This window comes from Mustela putorius, unplaced genomic scaffold, assembly GCF_011764305.1.
Source record: "Mustela putorius furo isolate JIRA1106 unplaced genomic scaffold, ASM1176430v1.1 tig00000738_pilon_pilon_pilon, whole genome shotgun sequence".
Taxonomy (NCBI): Eukaryota; Metazoa; Chordata; class Mammalia; order Carnivora; family Mustelidae; genus Mustela; species Mustela putorius.
Genome location: NW_025421463.1, coordinates 10,865,959 through 10,884,081, shown reverse-complemented (window position 1 = coordinate 10,884,081; position 18,123 = coordinate 10,865,959). Strand labels below are relative to the sequence as shown.

Sequence of the window (18,123 nt, the reverse complement as noted above, 5' to 3'; positions counted from 1 at the left end):
TGTTTTGATATATGCTTATGTTATGAAATGATTACAACAGCCAAGTTAATTAACATATCCACCACCAAACTAGTTAACCATTTTCCTTCCTGCTAAGAGCACTTGAAATCTCTCTCAGCAAATTTCAAGTATATAATACATTATCATCGACTACAGTCACTATACTGTACATTCCCCAGAATTTACTCATCTTATAAGTGTGTACCCTCTGACTAATGTCTTCCCATTCCCCCAAATCTGCCAGCCCCTAATAATTACCATTCTATTCTTTGTTGCTATGAGTTCAGCTTTTTCAGATTCCACATACAAGAAAGATCATATATATTTTGCCTTGTGTGTCTGGCTTAATTCACTTAGCATAATGTCTTCCAGTTTTATCCATGATATTGCTAATGGCAGGTTTCTTGCTTTTTATAAGGCTGAATAATATTCCATTATATATATATATATAATATATATAAAGTAAAAAATATATATATATATACACCACATTTTCTTTACCCATTCTCCCACTGACAAATAAGCAGGTGTTTCCACATCTTGGCAACTGTGAATAATGCTGCAATATGGGAGTATAGATATCTCTTCAAAATAGTGATTTTATTTTCTTTGGAGATATACCCAGAAGTGGGATTACTGAATCATATGATAGCTCTATTTTTAACTTTTTTTTATTAAAAATTTAACCTTCATACTGTTTTCCACAGTGATTGCACCAATTTGCATTCCCTTGTTCCCACATCCTCACCAACACTTGCTATCTTTTGCCTTTTTGTTAATAGCCATCCTAACAGGTGAAAAGGATATATCACCCTAGTTTTGATTTTTTTATTAAGTTTAATTAGCCAACATATTAGCTTTTGATGTAGTGCTCAATGATTTATTAGTTGCATAGTAGTTGCATTATAGTTTTGATTTGCAATTCCCTGATTAGTGATGTTGAGCATCTTTTCATGTGCTGGTTGAATATTTGTATGTTTTCTTTGGAAAAATGTCTACTCAGGTCCTTTGCCCATTAAAAAAATCTGATACTTGGTCTTTTGTTCTTGAGTTATAGGGGTTCCTTATATATTTGGATATTAATCCCTTATCAGATAGGTGGTTCACAAATATTTCCCCCATTCTCAACATTGTATTTTCATTTTGTTGACTGTTTCCTTTGCTGTGCAGAAATTTTTTAGTTTTACTCCTGTTAATTTTTTTCTAGTTTCATACAACTGTGGTCCAAAAAGATACTTGTTATTACTTAAATCTTCTTAAAATTGCTAAAATTTATTTTATAACTTATCATATAATCTATCCTGGAGAATATTTCTTGTGCACTTGTATTTTGTTGCAATTGGATGTGGTGTTCTGTGTATGTGTGTCTCTGTTAGGTCCATCTGACCTAAAGTGCATCTGAAGTCCAATGTTAGTTTACTGATTTTCTGTCTCAATGATGTAACCATTGTTAAAAGTGGATACTCAAGTTCTCTACTATTAATCTATTGCTGTTTATTTCTTCCTTCAGACTTGTTAATACTTGCTTTATATATTTAGGTGCTCTGATGTTGGAATTACAATCACCATATCCTCTTGATGAACTGACCCCTTTGTCATTATACAATGCCCTTTGTTGTTTCTTGTTACAGTTTTTGACTTAAAGTCTATTCTGTCTGATGTAAGTATAGTGACCTTGCTCTCTGTCGGTTTCCATTAGCATGGAATAGCCTTTTCCATTCCTTCATTTTTAGCCTATGTGCGTCTTTAAAATAACTGCTTATTTAAAGTCTCCTGCAGGTGGCATATTGCTGGATCTTGTTTTTTTTGTTGTTTGTTTGTTTGCTTTTTGTTTTTTGTTTTTTTAAATCAGTCAGCCACTCTGTGTCTTTTGATTGGGGAATTTAATCCATTTATTTTATTTCTTATTTTTTAAAGATTTTATTTATTTATTTGAGAGAGAGATAGCAAGAGAGAAAGCACAGGCAGGGGCAGAAGCACAGGGAGAGGGAGAAGCAGGCTCCCTGCTGAGCAGGGGAATGATCTTGGGGTCCTGGGATCATGATCTGACCTGAAGGCAGTCACTTAACCAACTGAGCCACCCAGGCGCCACCCCATTTACTTTTAAAGTAGTGATTAATAGGTAAGGACTTATTATTGCTATTTTGTTAGCTGTTCTCTGGCTGATTTGTAGTTCTTTTTTTTCTCTTGCTGTGTCCCTTTGTGATCTGATAATATTCTGTAGTGGTATGCTTTGAATCCTTTCTTTTTCTGTTTTGTGCATCTACTATAGGTTTTTACTTTATGATTACCTTGAGGCTTATATAAAACATCTTATAGTAATAACAGTCTATTTTAAGCTGATAACTACTTAACTTTGATCACATATTCTCTTTTACTTCCCCCTTCCAACATTTTATGTTTTTGATGTCGCAATTCATATCTTTTTATATTATGTATTCATTAACATGATTATAGCTATAGTTACTTTATAGTTCTATAGCTATTTAAAAGACATAATACTTTTGTTTAAAAAGATACTTTTGTCTTTTAACCTTTTACTAGAGTTAAAAATGATTTACACACTACCATTACATTATTAGAGTATTCTGCATCTGAACAAATACTTAAACTTTATTGATGAACTGTATATTTTCATATGTTTTCATGTTACCAATTCATGTCCTTTCATCTTAGTAAATTCCCATTGCCTGAAAGTCAGGTGCTTGGATCCCCACAATATTTTCCTACCAAATGGCTGTGGTACTTTAGCATATTGCTCACAAGGAGAAACTTTCCACTTCTTTAAGCAGCTCTGTGAAACAGTCTCCCCCTTTTTGAACAGCTGGTCCAGGGCAGTGGTGCCCCACACAAGCTCTGTCATCAGACTGCTTAGATTTAAACACTAGATTTGCCACTTAGCAACTGGAGGCCTTGATTCTACTACCCAACTCATTGGTGCTTCAGACTTCTTATCTAGAAAATCTGGATTATAATAGTACATACCTTATAGAGTTGCTGAAAGGATGAAATGAGTCAATACATGCTAAACGCCTGGAATAGTGCCTAGCACGTAGGAAGTGCTATAAAGTGTTTGCTAAATAAATAAAAATTCATGAATTTTGTATGTGTAATTCAAGCTGGCTTAATCAAAAAGGGATTTTTTGGCTAAGGTTTGGAGATGAATCTGGATCCAGGGCCTTGAATAACATCATTGGGTCATTCACTCTCTGTCTCTCCCTTGGCTGTATTTTCCTTTGCTTGGCTTCAACCTCAGCAAAGCCTTCCCTCAAGGGAAAAAAGAGATGGCCACCAGCAGCTCCACATATCCATCCCGGCAGCTCAGCAGCCCCAGCAAAATACACACGTGTCTCCCACCCAAGGGTTCCAGTAAAAGTATCACAATGGTTTCCTCACTGGCTTGGCTTGGATCCCACTGCAATATTCTGATTCAGTCTGACACCAGCTGACATCAGCTCTAGACACCACACAGACTGTAAATTGGGGAGGGGTCACCCAGATGGAAAATCTAAGTGCTGTTCCCCTAAGAAGAAAGAACGGATGCTGGAGAAAACCAGCTGTGGTCTGCTCTACCACCCATCCTGGCCAACTTTTCTGAAGGTACTTCCTATGAACATTACTTCAGAAGATGTAGGCCTTGCTCATACTGCACACTTGGAAGTGATTAAAGGCATTTTCAATGCAACACCTAATTCTCTTTGAAGGCATATATTGCAGGGCAAGGGCACTCACTGTTCAACATTCTACTTTGGGAGACCACAGTTAGGGCTTGAAACTGCACTACATGGCCGAGGAAGATTCTTACGGACTCCCTAACTGCAAGACACACCATGAGTTGGGCTGGGGCTACCTGGTTTGTGTGCACATTCTCCCAGGTCTGTAACTGTGGTTGCCGAAGCAAGCTATTTAGCTGAGACACTAAGCACCATCCTAGGCATGGACAGAATAAACCTCAACAGCTCCACGGAGCCCTGAACCCAGGGCTTTGGCCATATTGGCAACTGCCCTCACAGCTCTGGCTACTCAAGGTATGGTCTTCTACCAGCAGCAGCATCTGGAAACTAGTCCAAACCCATGCTGCTCAAACTGAGGCTGCAGGTCTGGCAGTATTGGTTTCATCTGGGAGACTGTAGGTAATTTAGAATCTGAGGTCCTACCTAAAGACCTAATGAATGAGAATCAGCATTTTGTCAAGATCTTTAGGGGGTGGATATGCATTTAAAATGTGAAAATCACTACTAAATTAGTTTTCTAGAGCTGCCTAAAGACAGTACCACAAACTGGATGGCTTAAAATGACAGAAAAGTATTCTTTCACAGTTCTGGAGGCTAAAAATCTGAAATCAAAGCGTTGGCAGGATTGGTTTCTTCTGAGGGCTGAAAGAGAATCTGTTCCATTTTGTTCCATGTCTCTCTCCTCACTTACAGTGATTGACAGCAATCACTGGCATTCCTTGGCTTATAGACACATTGCTTTAATCTGCTTTCATCATCACATGGCATTTTTCCCTGTGTCTCTGTGTCAGGAAACACACCCGGCCCCAGCTGACTCAGCCAGGGTGCAGGGCCAATGTGAGAGCTGTTTGGGGAGGTTCTCCATCAGGCTGCCCATTGGAATTACCTAGGGAGCATTAAAACTACACAGAGGTCCAAATCCTACCTTCAGAGATTCTAGTGAAGTTGGTCCGGCATATTCCTTGGCCATCAGGATTTTAAAACATTTCCCAGGTGATTCTAATCTATAGCCAAATTTGAGAACTAATAGGATGCATGTTCTCATTTCTATGTATTACAAAATAAGACAATTCAGTTCCTTTTCCAGATAAGGAAGCAGGGTATAAATAAGCACAAATAAATCTGATAGTTTCTGAAGTATAGTTTGAGGCATTTTTGTTTGATGCTCATAAATTTAAAATTAGTGTCTCTTTCTTATCTTAATGATAATAAATTACTTCCTTTGCCCTAGTAGCACTTTTCACCTAATATTAGTATAGCTACATCAGCTGGCTTTCTTTTGACCAGTTAAATGTGTATGTGTGTGTGTGTGTGTGTGTGTGTGTGTGTATTTCCATCCTTTAACTTCCAAACTTCCTATACTCTTATGTTTTAGATGAGTACCGTGAATGGAATATAGCTGGATTTTAAAAAAACTACTTTAAACGTTTTTAATGTAGATGCTCTATAAGCTAGAGCATTCAGTCCTTTTACATTTAATGCAATTAATGATATATATTGGTGATAATATTTAACAACTTAGAGGGTACTTTATGGAGGTTGTAGTTCTCACAAGTGACCATGAGAGGGCGACTCCAGTGGACTCACAGGCATTTACAGCCTTTACAGAGGAAATCAGGAATGTTCTTTCTGGGGTTCCACCACTGCTTCCAAGCGTGTGCCTTCCCTATAATGTTTGGGCATCCTCTGACCATGGGAAGAACAAGGATATGAGCTGGGGGACAGCAATGTGGTGAACTGGGGGACAAAAGAGCTGTCCAATTGTCTGCCCATCCATGGGGTAAGTGTAGCTGAAGATACTCAGGTTGAGGGCAGAAGCTATTTACCAACTTGTATAGCAAATTTTAAATACTTTAAATCTAAATGGCCTGTATAGCAGTACTTATAGCACTGCTATACAGGCCATTTAGAATAATAATCAGTTTGCTTATATATTTTGATTTAAATCCACCATCTTATTTTAGTTGTAATACATATTCCATGTTGGTTTTTTTCTCTTTCATGTCCTCTTTTACTATTTCTTCTATTCTCTCTCTTGTAGCTTTAAAATATATATATATATTTTATTTGTTAGTTTGAGAGAGAGCAGGGGGGTGGGGTGAGAGAGGAATAAAGGGAGAGGGACAATCTGACTCCATGCTGAGCCAGAGCCCAGTGCAGGGCCCAATCCCACCACCCTGAGATCATGACCTGAGCTGAAATCAAGAGTCAGACACAACCGACTGAGCCACCCAGGTGCTCCTCCCTCTCTTATAGCTTTTAAGTTTTACTACATTCTTTTCTTTATTTTAAGTAATCACTTAAATTACTGGCATCATGCATCTATGACTTTTTTTTTTAAGATTTTATTTACTTATTTGACAGAGAGAGACACACACACACACACACACAGAGGGAATACAAGCAGTGGGAGTGGGAGAGGGAGAAGCAGACTTCCTGCTGAACAGAGAACCCAATGCAGGGCTCGATCCCAGGACCCTGACATGACAAAGGCAGACACTTAATGATTAGAAAGCCACCCAGTTGCCCTCATCTATGACTTTTCACAGCCTGTTGTTAATTGATACATTATTTACCTCCCTAACAATACAAGGGCCTCAGAACACCTTAATTCCATTTCCTCTCAGCCCATACTATCTTCCTGTCATGTATTTTAATTCTTTGTGTATTTTCTAAATCTGTAAGACATTATTATTATTATTTATAGACAATATTTATTTACATTTACTACCTTCTTTGCTGTATACATCTACTTGTAGCTCTGTTATTCTGGGATCATTTTCTTTTTGCTGAAAGCAGGTTCTTTATAATCTTCCTTAGTGAGAGTATTATCTTTGTAAATGTTTTTATTTTGCCTTTATTCATAAAAAATATTTCTCTGAAGATAGAAGAGCTTGGCAATTATTTTCTTTTGGCCACCTGAAGCTGTTGTTCTACTGCTGCTGCCTGGGAGCTGTCAGTTACTCTAATAAAGTAATCTGCCCTTTTCCTCTCTGGCTGTTTTTAATGCTTTTCTTCATCCTTCTGCACTTACACTATTGTGTGTCAGTATATAATTCTTTTTATTGATCCCTGAAAAGTAGTAAGCTTCTGGTTTTGGTGGTTTGGTATCCCTCTGAAAGGTTCTCAACCATCATTTCTTAAAAGACTGCCTCTGCTCCATTCTTTTTGTGGGATTCTGTTTACTTTATTTATTTATTTTATTAAAGATTTTTATTTATTTATTTGACAGATCACAAGTAGGCAGAGAGAGAGAGGAGGAAGCAGGCTCCCCGCTGAGCAGAGAGCCTGACATGAGCAGGACCCTGAGATTATCCCAGGACCCTGACTGAGATCATGACCTGAGCCAAAGGCAGAGGATTTAACCCACTGAGCCATCCAGGCGCCTCTGGGATTCTGTTTAAATGAGAGACTTTCTCACAAAATCTAATCAACTCTTTTGCATTTCTTCTTTTCCTCTCTGTGCTTCATTAGGATAATTTCTTTAGCTCTATTTTCACTTATTAGTGCCTTTTCAATGGTGTGTCATATATTGCTAAACACAACACATCCAATAATTAGTGATTGATTAGTGTAGTTTTCATTTCTAGAAGTTGTATTTGATTTTTTTTTTTTTTTAATTGGCTGTGTCAGGTGCCTGGGTGTCTCAGTTGGTTGGACGACTGCCTCTGGCTCAGCTCAAGATTCTGGAGTCCCGGAACTGAGTCCCACATTGGGCTCCCTGCTTGGTGGAGAGCCTGCTTCTCCCTCTGACCTCTCCCCTTTCACGCTCTCTCTCTCTCTCAAATAAATAAATAAAATCTTAAAAAAATTGGCTGTGTCACTTTTTATTATTATTGTTTTCTATTTCTGGAAGATATCTTCAAACCTGATTTTTTTCAACTTAATAACTTTTTTTTTTAAGAATTGCTGTTTGATGGGGAGAGTATGTGCTATGGTGAGTGCTGTGAATTGTGTAAGACTCATGAACCACAAACCTGTACCCCAGAAATAAATAATACATTATGTGTTAATTTAAAAAAAATTTTTAATAAAGAAAAATACCAACTCCCCCCCCAAACAATGATATCCGGGGGGGGGGGGGAAAGAATTGCTGTTTGATTAGTCCAGTATCTGATGTCCTTCAGGTCTCTTTCTGTTGTCTATTGTTTCTGTTTCTTCTCATTCATGGTGTCTATGCCTGGTTATCTCGGACTCTGTGCTAGCTATTGTACAAAAAAATTATTTGAAGCTTAAGATGAAAGTGCCTTCCTCTACATATGATTTGTTTTTTACTTCTGGCATGTTTGGGATCACTGTAAACCAAATTTAAGTTTCCCTGGATGAAAAATCAAACTGCAGTTTAAGCTGCAATTACTTGTAAGGGCTCATGTACTTATAATTCACATTTACCTTGAAGATGTGGTCCTTCTGGGTCTCAGCTTATTGTGAGGAGGGCCTATCATTACGCTCTCCACCTTGAGTGGACATTGATTTCTACTGCCATTGTTCCTGATAAGCTATCAAAACCAGTTTTCAAATTTGCCAGACTTAGCAAATTTCATAGAAAAATATAACTTGTACACATTCATCTCTCTGAGTTTCCTTTTCCCCATCATTCTCTTCTTGGTAATACCTTAATGACTTGCCAATTCTTTGAAGGCTTTAGAGATGATACTATTTAAAACCAGTTTTTTAAATTGTTTTCCATGGAAATGTTGGTCCAGATAATCTAGCCCAAGATTATTAGAAATGGAAAGCCACATAATGTCTTTCTTGGCACATGGTAGGCTCTCAGTTAATGATGACTGAATTAGTTGAATTATCATAAATACCCAAGCAGGGTCTCTTTTTTTTGCCTGTCTGCATTTACAAAGACTGCTTCCTCCCCTTACGATGCATAGAATACCCATATTCCACCACTGATAAAGGTTAGAACCAGTGCCACCTCTTCCTCAAAGTTCTTCCTGTTTTACTTCCCCAAATCTGAATCCTATTTCTTCCCCAGCTAAACCCTCATGAGACCTGGTCTGTGTTATTCTGGTTGCTTAATATATTAATATTAGAAATACAGGTAGAAATATATTAATATAACTCTTTATCTCTTCTGTGGATTTGTGCTTTCTTGACTTTTCTGGGCTTCTGAAGAATTTTCTCACTCCACCTCAAGCTCAACGTACATTATAAACTGACTCTCTGGAAAATGGCATATCCAGTACTTTAAGGTTTGATGTCCTGGGAGGGGATTCTTTGAACATTTAGTCTGCCATATGCTGGAAACAGGCCATAGCTCATTCTAATAAACCCTTACATTTGTACAGCTCTTTAGAATGAACAGGGCGATCTCACATCCATGCTGTTACTTGTGGTGCTGCAATCATGCTGCAGATGGGAATCAGAGGGTAAAAGAGACCAAATAATACACCTGAATAGAGTCACAAAGCCAGAAATGGAATCCAGTCTCTTCTCTGCAAGCCCAGCGCTCATTCCAGCCCACCACCACTGTTTCCCTCAATTATTTGTGTTGCTAGTCATTCCTATAGCAGTAGCACCTAGAACTCTTTGGAAGTAATACTCGGTACATGAGAGTACATGTAGTGCAGAAGTCAGGTCAGAGGCAGCTGACAGAGGGGTTAGCTCTGTGAGGTATCTCACACGTGCCTCTTGAATGAAGGCTTTCTGATTCTCAGTCCTCCTTACCTCACAACCTTGGTCCCATTTCTCATGACTTGCATGTCCACCATACAGCCCCCAGTAACATAGGCAGCTAGGTTCAACTCTGAGAATTCAGCCTGAAGGAGAAAGCAAAACACAAAAGGATTCATCAAAAACTAACGATGCTATCAGGATTTTCTCTTTGTCATTGAGACTTGTAAATTTTACTATTAGGTGAGGAAGTGGTGATGCAACATGGAGGCTTAAGTGGGTAGAAGAAGAATAAATGAAACAAGATGGGATTGGGAGGGAGACAAACCATAAGTGACTCTTAATCTCACAAAACAAACTGAGGGTTGCCGGGGGGAGGGGGTTTGGGAGAAGGGGGTGGGATTATGGTCATTGGGGAGGGTATGTGCTTTGGTGAGTGCTGTGAAGTGTGTAAACCTGGTGATTCACAGACCTGTACCCCTGGGGATAAAAATATATGTTTATAAAAAATAAAAAATTTAAAAAAAATAAAAAATAAAAAAAAAAAAAAAAAAAAAAAAAAAAAAAAAAAACTAACGATGCTAAAAACGACTAACATTTATTGGGTTCTTTATGTGCCAAGTACACATTTATGCCTCTCCTGAAACTTAGGAAGTTGGTAATATTATTTACTTTCCTTTCTGAAACCTGAGAAATCTGAGGTGCAGAGGCATGTTGTCATGTCCAAGGCCACATAATTAATAAAAGGCAAAGTTAGATCGAAACCCACCTGTCTCTGATTCAAGGACCTATGCTTTTAACCACTACTAATTTCTAGTTCCTTGAAAGCAGAAGAAGCCACTCCAGCTTCAGGACTACACGAGGCTGTTCAATATAACATTTTCCCTACATTTCTTCAGCTTCAGGTTATGCAGTGGTAAAACATCACAGCTAGTAATCGTGTAACCCAATTAATGGAGTCCTCCTCATCATCTGCCCATTGCTTCCTCTTTTGGTCATGGCCCCTCCCCTTTATCCACCTACATGGTTACAGTATAGGAACCATGTCTATGCACTGAAATACTGCTCTCACCGTCACAGCTGATGGGGTTGGCACCTGACCCAGGGTGTGGAAATAAGGTGCCCTGGTATTAGAATTTGAAACTGCTGAGTGATTCATGTAATTTCTTTCTGGGCTGGATTTAATACATAAAACCTAAGTATAATTAAAGACCATGTTTCCTACCATCTGGATTGGGAAAGTACAGAAAATAAGGGGGTGGAGGGAGAAATATCACAGTCACTAAGAGAGGAGGAGTAGAGGCAAGAGATGAGGAGTACTCTTGATGTTTATGTGCCAGCTACAATCCTACCCTTGGGTTTTAGGCAATACCTCTGTATCTTTGTAAGTCATCTTTTTGCCTTTTTACTTGTTTAAGCAAGATCTGCTGAATTTCTGTTGCTTTTGACCAAAGCCCTATGGAATACATCCCTCCTACCAGACTATACACTCCTTGGGGACAGTGATTCCATGCTATTATAACCATCTAAGTTTCCTAAGGTAACAAATATACCACTAGGTGGCTTAAACAGCAACAATTTCTTTTCCCATAGTTCTGGAGGTTAGAAGTCCAAAAATAAGGTGCTGGTAGGGTTGGTTCCTTTTGAGGGCTGTGAGGAAAATATCTGTTTCAGGTTTCTCCCCTCGACTCGTAGATGGCCACCTTCTCCCTCTCATCACACCATCTTCCTTCTGTACATGTCTCTGTATCCAAAGACACCCTTTTTATAAGGACAGCACTCACACTGCATTAGGGTCCATCCTAATGACTTCACTTTAACTCTAGAAAGATCCTATCTCCAAATAAGATCACACTGAGGTACTGGGCTTAGGACTTCAACATGTGAATTTTGTGAGACAGTTGAACCTATAACCCTATCCTAGAAAATGCATAGTACCAAACTGTGCCTTACACACAGAAGATGCCAAAAGCTATTTCTCAAGATTAAATGAATAAAAATAGCTTCTCATACATATGAAAAACTCACTATGTGCCAGAATACTGTCCTAAGCATTTTACATGTACGAATTAATTTAATCCTCACACTTATCCAGATGAAAAAACCAAGGCAAAGAAAGATTAAATAACTTGCAAAATGTACACAGTAAGTAGCAGAGCCAGAATTTAAACCCAGGCAGTCTGACTCCAGCCTATGCTTTTAACTGGTATAGCTCCCTACCCCCACTGCTTAACTGAATCAGGCACTGGGTGGATTACAACTGGGAATTTTGGGGACCTAAAAATAACCCAGTTGAAGAGAAAACCAAGTTCATGTTGAAAGGAAATATCATTTCACAGTGATTTAAATGTATCCCCTTGGAAACATTTAACAGAATTATGACCAAAGACCTAGTCATCTCCCCAGATGACATTAAAGGAAACCCAGAGCACTTATGTCTCTTGCTTTAATTAATAGCCTCATTATGTTGTGGCAAGGTGAAAAGCAAAGAGCTCCGTTAATGAGTCCAGGTTAGTAAATAGTGGTAATGACCTGTTTATTAAGTCTAATGCCCTAAAAATTCAGTCCCATCATGTTTAAGATACTTCATTGGCGAGATTACAAAGAAGAACTGGCAATAAAAGTTGTTGCGTGAGTGTGCAGAGAAAAAGAAGTCAGAATAAAGTTGCAACACAGAACATTTGGTTACCAAAAAATGTGAAGAAAGGGAGTAAATCAGTGTTTTGAATGATAGAATCTCCAACTCCAAGGTGGCAAAGCCCCAGAGGCTTTCTTGCTGCCCAAATGGAAAGAGATATCTATATAAAAGACACACTCAGGCTTGGATATACGAGTTAGAAGTTCATCGTGTTCAGCTCAAGGTTTCTAGAACTATCTCTCAGTTATGGTTTATGAATGATTATAGGAGGTGAATGCTTGGGTTCATAGTGTAGCAAGTCTCTGTTGGATCAAGCATAGAGTTGGGGTAGCGAAGAGAGGGCACTCTTCTGTATTTTATTTTTAAAAACTTCAACAAACAAAACTTGGAAATGAACACAGAAGTAACCAAGCACTTTTCCTTCAAGATAGTATGATGGCCCTCTTGGTAGAATCTCAAAGAGCACCTATTTTTGAAGAGCCTCAGAGTTCACATAGAAACTGTAGAGGGGAGGTGGGTGGGGGAACGGGTAAGCCTGGTGGTGGATATTAAGAAGGGCATGTATTGCATGGAGATCTGGGTGTTACGTGTAAACAATGAATCTTGGAACACTACCTCAAAAACTAATGATGTATTGTATGGTGGCTAACATAACACAATAAAAAAAATTGTAAAAAATAAATGAATAACCATTTAATCAAAAAAAAAGAAAGAAAGGAAAAGAAACTGTAATGGCTTGAACTGTCTCCCCCCAAAGATATCTCCACACCCTAACCCCTGATACATAGAAACGTGACTTTTTTTAGAAACAAGGTCTTTGCACATTTACATCTTTAGTCCACCTAGAATTAAACTTTTATATAAGATCTAATGTAAGACTCAAGTTTCAATTTTTCTATATGGTTTTTCAAATACTTTACATTGTTTATTAAATATGCTTTCACCGAATTGCATCAGTGCTTTGTCAAACCTCAAGTCACTTCATATGCGACCTGTTTGTCTATCCTGGAGTCTAGTCCAAGTTGTCTCAATTACTGCAGCTTTACAGTGAGTCTTGATATCAAGTAGTACAATATTCCAAAAGGGAAGTAGCCCAAAGAGGACCCAGTGATAACAGGTCCAAAGACAAAGTAGGATAACCACCCTTCTGATCAGATAAAGTCGTCCTCCTCAACCACTCCAAAATAAGGTTACTGGGCAACCAGATGTCCTCAAAGGCTCTATCCTGAATAAACCAGCTGAATGTTTCCCCAGTGATATGATTGGCTGAAGGGAATGTGTTCTATTCTGATTCACACTGCAACCCACCATTGTGGCCTGACCTTTCAAAGAGCTCCTCAGGGGATCCCCACCTCACTAAAGGTTAAAAAGGGATAGCACGTACCCTCCCCAATGTCCATAAAAGGAATTAAAAAAAAAAAATCAAGAGCTCAGCCCCTCCCGTTTTGTTAAGTATGGTAGGCGGGCTGAGAAGTTCATGAAGTCAAGCACCACCATGACTTCAAGTCTTGCCCATACTGAGGAATGGTGCCTATGGCACTCCACTGCTGTCATGCTCATCTGCACCTACAAATTTCTCTTTGCTTTATAAAGGAACTTTTGGGTTTCAGCACTGGGCTAAACATCCTCTATTATTTGAGCTTCTTTACACCTTACTGAAAGCTTGAGCCCACTATCTCGACTGCATTACATTTTCCCCCATCTGCTATGAGGAGCATTTTAAAGAATTTATTTCCCTTATTTTTAACAGAAAAAATAATACCATGATGTATGGCTTTGGAAGATGAAGGAGGCTGTGTATAATTTTGATTGTCAAGATTTTGTTTTGGAAGGGAAAATAATTATGTTATACATTTGTGGGAGATTATCTCTAGACATCATTAAAGACAGGCAGATTTTTGCAGTATTAAGCACATACGGGGATTTTGCATTTTGTTACTCTTGTTAAAACCTGGTGGCTTTGCACAGTGGCAGTATTGTAGCCAATGAGATTTATCCAAGGTGCAGTTATTGCTACCTGAAAACTGGTGTGGGAGTTTTTCAACACTGATCTCAATTATACCTGAAAGTTCTGGATTATTTGAGTTCTCCTGTTTGTGACTTTTAAAAACATGTGCTTGGAGGAATCAAAGAATAGTGGGAAAGGAATTGGACTTGAAGTCTGAGGACCAGGGATCTAAATGTTGGATTTGACAATGACCCAATGACCATGACCACAGGCAAATCCCTTACTCTCCACTCTAATTCTTTTCATTTTTAAAATAAAAGAGTTATAATCAACTGAGTCAATTATATCTATAATGCTTTTCATTTTTATAGCTCTTTCTTTCTCAACTAGTGTTCCCCCAATTAACACTGAAGGAAAAATTATCACGTCACATGTTATGAAAAAGGAATGCCAAGCAATAATATTTTTAGTAGAAAGCTGTTCACTGCCTTATACTCAGCTTCAGGCACACAGTAGGTATCCAAAAGTGCTTGTTGAATAAGGAGTTATTTTTATTTGTGATGGCCAGATACGTATGCATGCTGTATAGCTTGCCTTGTGAAACTCTGTCCATTGCCAGATCCATTAGACACCATAACACTGTGGAAAGTGTTTCTAAGCAGAAAGGAGGGGAAAGGCCCAATCTAAGCTTCTAGTAACAAAAGCACAGGAGTATTGGGTGTTATACATAAACAACGAATCTTGGAACACTACATCAAAAACTAACAATGTATTGTATGGTGACTAACATAACACAATAAAAAAAAAAAGCACAGGTAAGAACATAGGGCCATCAGGTCAATGGAAGGTGGGATGTCTTTTGTAGCTGGGGCATGGAGTTTATGCAAGAACATAATAGGAAACAGAACTAGAAAGGTGGCTCAGAGACCAGTCCAGAAGGATCTTGAACTCCTTGTGAGGGGACACAAATATCATTATATAGTGCATTCATCTTCCCTTACTAGTATTTCTGTTACTTCATAACAAATGACCACAAAGTAAACAACTTCAAACAACACAAGTTTATTATCTCACTGCTCTGTAGGTCAGAAGCCCATATTAGTTTGGCGGGTTTCTCTGTTCTGGGCTTCACAAGGCCCAAATCAAGGTGTCAATCATCTGGGCTTTTTTTATTGGAAGACTCTGGGAAGAAAAGTGCTTCCAAGCTCCTTCAGGTAGTTGGCAGAATTCAGCCCTTTGTGGTTGGAGGACTGAGGTCCACTTCCTTGCTGGTGTCAGCTGGGAGCCTGCCCCAGCCAGTTAAGGCCGTCTGCACTGTGTGCCTCATAGCACTCTCCGTCCTCAAACTAGTAATGGCACATCAAGTCCTTCTTATCCTTAGACATTTAACTTCCACATCTACCACATTTCTGTCAGGGGGACAGGTAATTTTTAAAGACTTGTGTGTGCTCGCCCAGATAATCAGAGTCACTTTCTCTATCCAAAGGTCCATAATATAATCATATCTGCAAAGTCCCTTTTGAATATCACTTTCACTGGTCCAGGGGTAGGGCATTAACATTTTGGGGGGGGAGCACTGGGAAACATGGGAGGCTGCCGAGGAGGGGGGTGGTTACATATATACATACACACATACATACATAATATACATACATACATAACAAATACAGGCAAAGAATTTTCTAGTCTCCAAGCTCTGTTACAGGTACAAGATATGGTTGGAAACCTATCCACCAACAAAATCTTTTCTACAGCTCCTTAGATCAGAAGGTGATATAAGCACCTCTTTACAACTAAACTCACGTTCAGTTCCGAAACACACATGCACGTGGGCGCATGCACACACACACACAAGCACACGTACACATGTGCTCCCCCCACCCCATGCAGGGGAATAACATGGAATGCATTCAGTTTTCTACAGGGTCTTTGGCTGCATTCTCACTGGAACTGACACCTGGCAAGCATGTGATGCCAAGTAGATAATATTTCTGAAAGCATGGGGGTATTCAAAGCTGGTTACTAATAATTGCATTTGTGATGATAATGACTTTGATGACAGAATGGAAGTGGTGATTGCAATCATTATGGTGAGTTGAAGGATGCAATTAGGCCAACAGATCAATGGGACAGAAACTGAAAGTGGGACTTGGAAATGGATGACTGATGGGAATGTGAATAAGAAACCAAGAATGTGTGGGAATGTGAAGGTGGCAGCTATCGGCCTTGACCACAAAGCCTGACTGAAGGAGGATTTTGACATAAAAAGATGTTGTCCAGAGATCCCAAGGGCAAGAAACTGGCAGACAGACTGTTCTGGAATCCAAGGGTGGCTGATAAGATACTAGAAATTCCTGTCAGTTAGTGAAGACCTATCTGGTCCAGACTGTACCCTTAAACCCTTAGAGTATGCCCCTTTTCACAGCCTTAGGCATTCCATAGATTTTTCAGAAGGAGAGAGAAGGAGATAGACAGACAGACAGAGTTGATAGAAAAAGGTGGGCAGCTTCCAGTACCTTTCCTACTGTGAGGTGGTCAACCTCTGACCCTGGGCTCTATTCTCCAACCTTTCCCATTACACCCCATGCAGAGGACTGTTAGTCTGTGGGTCAGGACATCATCATGCTATAGCTGACAGCAGGCAAGGTCATTGCTAGGTTGAAAAGTCAGGCAACCACGTGTGATTCTCGCTGTTCTGCAGTTGAGTGCCTGTTGATCTGGGTGGTCATCATGTTGATTCTTCCCTCCTCCTTGTAGCTCCTCAAACGTGCTCACCTCACCTCAGTATCCATCTTTCCCTCTGCTGCTCTCCCTTCCATGAGTTGATGGATTCCCAGAAGTCCCAGAGGTCCTGCTCTCTCTTTTCATAATTGTGTTTGTTATACCTTGGGCATATTTAGTAATAACAGCCACATGCTTGATAAGTAACATCCACAAATGATCTGGAGCCTAACTTCAGGATTCACGCCAGCTTTAGCAGAGACCCCTGCACTGGGATTGGAGGAGTCTCGGCTGCCTAACACTTAGTGGTATTTCAACTCTTTTTTGCTATTCCTCCCTGTGTATTTGGCTATCTTAGGAACCTAGAACAGAGTGGTGGTGGTGATTTTCAAGGTAGGATTAGGGCATTCCTACATCCTCTAGCAAGTTATCATCAAAATTCCACTGTAATCCCTAATAGATTGTTATGTTTACTCTTGGGAACAAAACTGTGTCATTAACAAATTCCTTTTAAAAAAATCAGCATTCTGTGTGTACTGTGATCTTCAGGTCTTAAGTTCTTTCACAGAATCTCACGAGGTCTAAGAGACTCATTAGAAGGACACACAACAATAATAAAGTAACACTAAATACAGAATGCCCAAGCCCTACCTGGTCTCTAATGTCCCACATAATTTAGACACTAACAACCGATGACCTCCTTGACATTGCCTCCCATCACTCCTTGTTCCCCACTTCCAGCTCACTCTGCCTTTGCCACACTGGTCCCTTCTCCATTGCCAAGCATGCTGAGCAAATCCCAGGCTCCAGCCCTCCAATACTTAGAGCTTCCTAGAGATGGCAGCCAAGGCCCCCTTCCTCACTCCACTCTTAACCTCTGCTCAGTGGTGCCTCCCCACCCCCAGGTAACCCCCTGCAAAGCATCTGCTGTGCACCATGCCCCCTTTCCTCGCTAGAACTCACCCTATTACACTCATCCCCTACTGACATAATTGTACACTTATCCCCATCTGACATGATTTACATCCATCCCAATTTAATATTCAATTGTCCATCTCTCTCAACCAGAGAAGTTCCAGGGGGCAGTGAGGTCTGTTTCATTCATGGCTCTATCCCTATCCCCAAACCAGTAACTGGCATACATCACAATGATCAAATAATTATCACTGAACAAATGAATGTCTATTTTGTGGTGTCAAAGGTGAGGCCCAGGGAGGCAAAGTGACTTTTTCCAAAGTTACAATCCGATAGTCACATCAGCTGGGACCCAAACCCAGGCCAACACCTTTCACACTGCACCAAGTGGTTTAGTGGAGGCGAACTTGTGTTGTACTGCAGAGCTGGGTCAACTAAAGGGCTGCTTGGCTGGTTTGGGGCTTTGCTTATGCATGTGGCTGCCTTCATTTTCATACCTTCCCATGTCATCAAAAGCCAAGGGCCCCTGTGCCTTCTCATCA

General features: G+C 39.7%; 1 protein-coding gene and 1 pseudogene across 2 annotated transcripts in view; one reads left to right on the top strand and one right to left on the bottom strand.

The window, feature by feature from the left end:
- SYN3 (synapsin III) overlaps nt 1-18,123 on the bottom strand; it is a 447,511-nt gene that overhangs the window by 351,515 nt on the left and 77,873 nt on the right. For both annotated transcript variants that reach the window (XM_004743091.3, XM_045083963.1), the window contains exon 4: nt 9,414-9,505. In XM_004743091.3, coding sequence (XP_004743148.1) covers nt 9,414-9,505 — 92 coding nt within the window. The remainder of the gene's footprint in view (nt 1-9,413; nt 9,506-18,123) is intronic.
- Nucleotides 13,954-14,124, top strand: LOC123393108 (annotated as a pseudogene).